This window comes from Miscanthus floridulus, chromosome 11, assembly GCF_019320115.1.
Source record: "Miscanthus floridulus cultivar M001 chromosome 11, ASM1932011v1, whole genome shotgun sequence".
In the NCBI taxonomy this organism is placed as follows: Eukaryota; Viridiplantae; Streptophyta; class Magnoliopsida; order Poales; family Poaceae; genus Miscanthus; species Miscanthus floridulus.
Window position 1 is genome coordinate 60,282,275 of NC_089590.1, and position 5,352 is coordinate 60,287,626.

The following is a 5,352-nucleotide window of genomic DNA, read 5'->3' on the forward strand; positions in this document are numbered from 1 at the left end:
CCGCGCCCCCCTCCCTCACTCTCTCCTTTCAGCGCGCCCCTCCCTCTGCGACTCAGCGCCGCGCCCCGCCCCTCCCCGAGCAGCGCCGCGCCCCTCCCCTCCTCGAGCAGCGCCGCGCCCCTCCCCTCCCCGAGCAGCGCCGCCACTCCCTCTCCTCCCTCTCCCTCTTCATCGACGCGGCGGGCGCGGCCCCTCTCCTTCACCCCCGGATCCGGCCAAATCCATGGCGGGCACGCCCCTAGGCGGCTGGATCCGCCGCTGACCGAGCCGATCTGCGCCCTCCCCCTCCTTCTCCCCCGCCGGCGCCCCTTCCCTCCCCCTTCTTCCCCGGCAGGTGCCCCTCCCCTCCCCCTTCTTCACCCGGCCGGATCTGGCCCTCCCTCTCCTGGATCCGGCCGGCGGCGGGGCGTGGCGGCGGCCTCTTATCCTCCCGAGCACAACCCTCACGGCGTGCGGGCCCTCCCGAGCATGGTGGATCTAGAGCCCCTTCTCAGCCCGACGTCCAGATCTGCAGCTCCAAGCGCAACCACATCAGGTCACTTGCAGCTCCGAGTGCAGCCTCCTTCCAGTGGCCGAGGTGAGCCCTTTGCCAACGACAAGCACCCACAACACAAGCCAGGTATGCATGTTCCTTCTCTTCCCTTTTGTGCAAATTTGAGAACGAACCCTAATTTAAGCTATTTGGTTATGTGTATTCAGAACAGATCTGATCTAATCACATGTGTATGCCGTAGGACGTGGATTGAATTTTGTTAATATAACTAGTACTGATTTTTTTACCAGAGCAATACATGTAAGATTACTCTGTTATGCTTAAGGAAGATGAAAGTGACATGTAAGATTACTCTGTGCACTTTATTTCTTACTCTGTTTGTTTCTTATGCTCCAAGCTCAAGGTCAACCGAGGAGCAACTGATATCTGAGGCCAATGTGTTGAATACTACATCATTTGATCACCATTCTAGTATATAACTGATCTGTGCTAGTATATAACTGATCTGTTCCTTTGCACTGTCTTATTATTATTTTGGTCTACATATTTTTTTAGACATCTTTCTCATATAAGAAAACTTGCCCATTCTACCATGTTAGCTTTCTGTTATTGCATTCATGTGACAAACCACTCAAGATTACTCAACTTCTCACACGGAATATTATGGGTTCAACTTCTAGAAGAATGTTCTTCTCCTCTATTGTTAGTTCAAACCGTTGTCTTGGTGGAGGTGGACCCCTCTCATCCGGTCTCCTTGGGGTCTCCCAGGATTGTTTCTTTGGCTGCTCCAGTTACCAGATTTGGCACCCCATCCATCTGCTTTCCTTCTGGTCCTTGTTACCAGATTTGGCACCCTATCTCCATATATTTTCTGGGTCGACTGTTTCTGAGAGTTTATTTTGTGCCTAGAGCCATCGAATCCAAATCCAATACGTCCTTCTATGATCCTTCCAGTTCGTTTCATTGTTTCCGACGGCCTGGCAGTTGAAACCGAGATATTTTGAATCATGTACATGTCGCTGTCGTCACTCGTGAGACAACTCTAGTCACTTTTGTTATGCTACTAATAATATATGGTACCAATAATATATGCAGTATATCTATAAACATCTATGTTTGACAGCTTGTTTGTGTATATGATTCAGGGCTTAACAGTGCTGTTTACTACAGCAATTGTATTTTACAACAATTCAGAAGACAAGTTGTAGCATCACATGAATAATGGAGAGTTTCTTTTGATTAGTAGGCAGAGTTTTTGTCACTATTTGCAGTAATAATCAATGGTGTAATGTGCTTTGATGTTAATGTGTTCAGGCTAGTTGTAACTCTCATGGTTTCTCATCAATAAGCTCTGATCCATAGCTTTAATCACTAGAGTTACATGAAAAATCTCATTAACCCAACTACCAATTCACTGATACATCTGCATGCTTCTCGTAATTGATTTGATTCCAGCTTCATGTTTCTTGAATATACGTACCGGCAGTGAAAATATTGTTTGCTTGTGGACAACAAGGTCCACCTGGTAAGTGAAGTTTGATTTTGTACTCCGACTTTTATGACATTATGTGTTGTCGAAAAGTTCAATTGCTCCTGCTGATGAGATTAACACTGAGCTTTCATTGTAGCTGGAAAAATAACAGGCATGAACTGCTTCACCATGCCAACAACAGCCATGCATCTCACTGTACAAACTCATCTTCTAGTCAATTGTAGCACAATAATATGGCTGCCTTGTATCATATATATACATGTCATTTTTTATGGTTCACCCCAGATGTTGAAAGTTCGAGAATTCCATTGCTTGATTTGCATCATTTTTTATCAGATGATTATAATATGGCTGCCTTGTATCATATATATATACATGTTATTTTTTATGGTTCACCCCAAATGTTAGAAGTTCAAGAATTTCATTGCTTGATTTGCATCATTTTCTGTTAGATGATGATATGCCATAGCATCTAATCCTTCTATTTTGCAGGCATGTCGTCTCTTAGCAGGGAGCTGGTTTTCCTCATCCTGCAGTTCCTCGATGAGAAGTTCAAGGAGACGATGCACAAGGGAGTACTCGCCATGATCATGAATGGGGTTTTTGGAGCCTTTCTTTGCTGGGTGAGCTGGGATTTCTGATGCTTTTTGCGGTTGCCCGTGCAGGCTGGAGCAGGAGTCGGGCTTCTACTTCAACATGAAGCACTTCGAGGACCTCGTGCAGGGCGGCGAGTGGGACGAGGTGGAGAGGTAACTCAGCGGCTTCACCATGCTGGAGGACAACCGCTACTCCATGAAGATCTTCTTTGACATCTGCAAGCAGAATTACCTCGAGGCCCTTGATAGGCTCTAATCTGTTAGCTTTAGTTTTAGGTATAATATGACTCAATGATGCATGCTGGTACTTTACTCATCTTGACTGAGACTTGAACTTTGAGATGAGATGGTAATGCTTTTGAATGTATTGATGCCGGATCATTTGAACATTATCTCTATGTAGCCCGGATGTCATTAATGAATGTGTTGAACATTTGGATCTTTATATGTATGCTATCTATTATTTTTTTTAATCTGGGCGAAATGAATTTTTCTGTGAGTTCACCTAGACCGACAGAAAAAAACATGAGTTTTTCTGTGCGTTTATTTCTTTTTTCTGTGTGGATTAACACACAGAAAAATTAGTTTTAATCTGGGCGAACACAATTTTTCTGTGCGTGCGAGACCCACAGAAAAATTGTTTCTGACGGTGAACCCACAGAAAAATTGGATTTTTCTATCATTATATTTCTGTGGGTATTTTTCTGAGGGTACACCGTCAGAAAAATATTTTTCTGACGGTATTCGAATTTTTCCGTGGGTTTTCGCACCGTCAGAAAAAATCAAGATTCCAGTAGTGAGTGACGGTTTGCTTTGAGCTTTTCCACAATATAGCTCCTCCTGCAAGACTGAATATGTATCCTGACGTGGATTTTCTATCATCTCCCGCATAATCAGAATCTATATAACCCTCTATGTGTAGGGAATTAGATCTTCTGTACGTTACTATGAGACCCTTCATACCTTGTGGATAGTTGAACTATATGGAACTGCTTTCATTTGATCGATCTCATATTGGTTCTTGGGACATTGAAATTCCCCATATCTGTCGCCCTTGACTGTGGGAGCTTGCATACTGTATTTCTTTAGAACTTTTTCTAAGTATGCCTTTTGCGATAATACTAAAACCTCATTTTCTCTATCTCGGTGAATCTCTAGTCCTAGGACGAATGAAGCTTCACCGAGATCCTTCATATCAAACTTTGAGGACAAAAACTTTTTTATTTCTAGTAGTAGATTAACATCAATGCTAGCGGGCAAGATGTCATCCACATACAAAACTAGGAAAATGTATTTTCCATTCTTGAACTTTGCATAAACGCAATTGTTCTCTACATTTTCTTGAAACCCAAACTTTCTTATTATACTATCAAACTTCAAATACCACTGTCTTGAAGCTTGTTTTAATCCATAAATGGATTTCTTCAGACGGCATCCCATACGTTCTTTTCTTTTCACAACAAAATCTTTTGGCTGTGCCATGTAAACAGTTTCCTCTAGATCCCCGTTTAGGAACGTCGTCTTCACATCCATTTGATGTAATTCTAAGTCGTAATGTGCTACAAGCGCCATTATGATTTTAAAAGCATCTTTATATGAGACTGGAGAAAATGTCTCATTATAATCTATGCCTTCTCTTTGTATGAAACCTTTCGTCACAAGTCGCGCTTCAAACCTTTCTATATTTCCTTTGGAGTCATGTTTAGTTTTGTACACCCATTTATAGCCTACTATCTTGGCTCCTTTAGGAATTGTTTCTAAGTTCCAAACACCGTTGGTTTTCATTGATTTTATTTCATCTTCCATGGCTTCAAGGCACTTAGATGAGTGAGCGCTTCTCATGGCTTCTTCAAATGAGGTGGGATCACCCTCTATTTGAAATTCCTCACATTCATAAACTTCGTAATCATCAGAATGGCTGATCTCCTGACTCTTTGAGACCTTCTAGGGGCCTCGTTAGATGACGCTTGTTCTATATGAGGCTGTTGTTACTCTCCCTCATGTGTGACAACGGGTTCTTGGGGATCCTAAAGGATATGTTCCTCATGTTTATTCATTGTTGCCATAGGAGAACTAACAACCGGTGCTGTTACTATAGTGTCTTGCACTGTTGGTATAGCAACAACAGGTAGCGTGAAGAATGGCTCCTGAACCATAGGAGTAGGGACATATACCCACTTCTCTTCAAAACTAATTTCTCGCGCTACCATGCTCCCTCTAATTATATTATCCTCCAAGAAGTCAACATGTCTTATTTCTATAAACTTCGTTTGTTTGTCAGGACAATAGAAGCGATAACCTTTTGACTTTTCTAGATAGCCAATGAAATGACAACTGACTGTCTTGAAGTCTAGCTTCCGTATGTTTGGGTTAAAATCTTTTACCTCAGCTGGACAACCCCACACACATAAATAGTTAAGTGAGGGTTTCTTTCCTGTCCACAACTCATACAGTGTTTTGGGCACCAACTTGCTTAGCACTCGATTAAGAATATGAACACTACCCCAGATCTGAACATCACTGTCGGTTCAAAAACCCCCTTCACAGCTAGATTTTGAACCGACAGTGGCATACCGACAGTGATGGGGGGTTGACATCACTGTCGGTTCTTAAAAACCGACACTAATCTACAAACAATAGTGTCGATTCCTGGCACCACCCGGCAGTGTCCAGTTGAACAACACTGTCGGTTTGTAGTCCCAACCAACAGTGATGGTTGCTTTAAGAGTGTCAGTTCTTAGCTCAAGCCAGCAGTGTTTTGTAAGACTACA

The 5,352-nt window shown here is 43.0% G+C and overlaps 1 protein-coding gene across 1 annotated transcript; it reads left to right on the forward strand.

The window, feature by feature from the left end:
* Positions 1-356: 356 nt before the first annotated feature.
* Positions 357-2,709, forward strand: LOC136490812 (uncharacterized). The gene is made up of 4 exons (XM_066487002.1): positions 357-619; positions 1,949-2,018; positions 2,122-2,180; positions 2,478-2,709. The coding sequence occupies exons 1-4, from the start codon at positions 469-471 to the stop codon at positions 2,624-2,626; spliced, it is 429 nt and encodes a 142-aa protein (XP_066343099.1). The 5' UTR covers positions 357-468; the 3' UTR covers positions 2,627-2,709.
* The last annotated feature ends 2,643 nt before the right edge of the window (positions 2,710-5,352 follow it).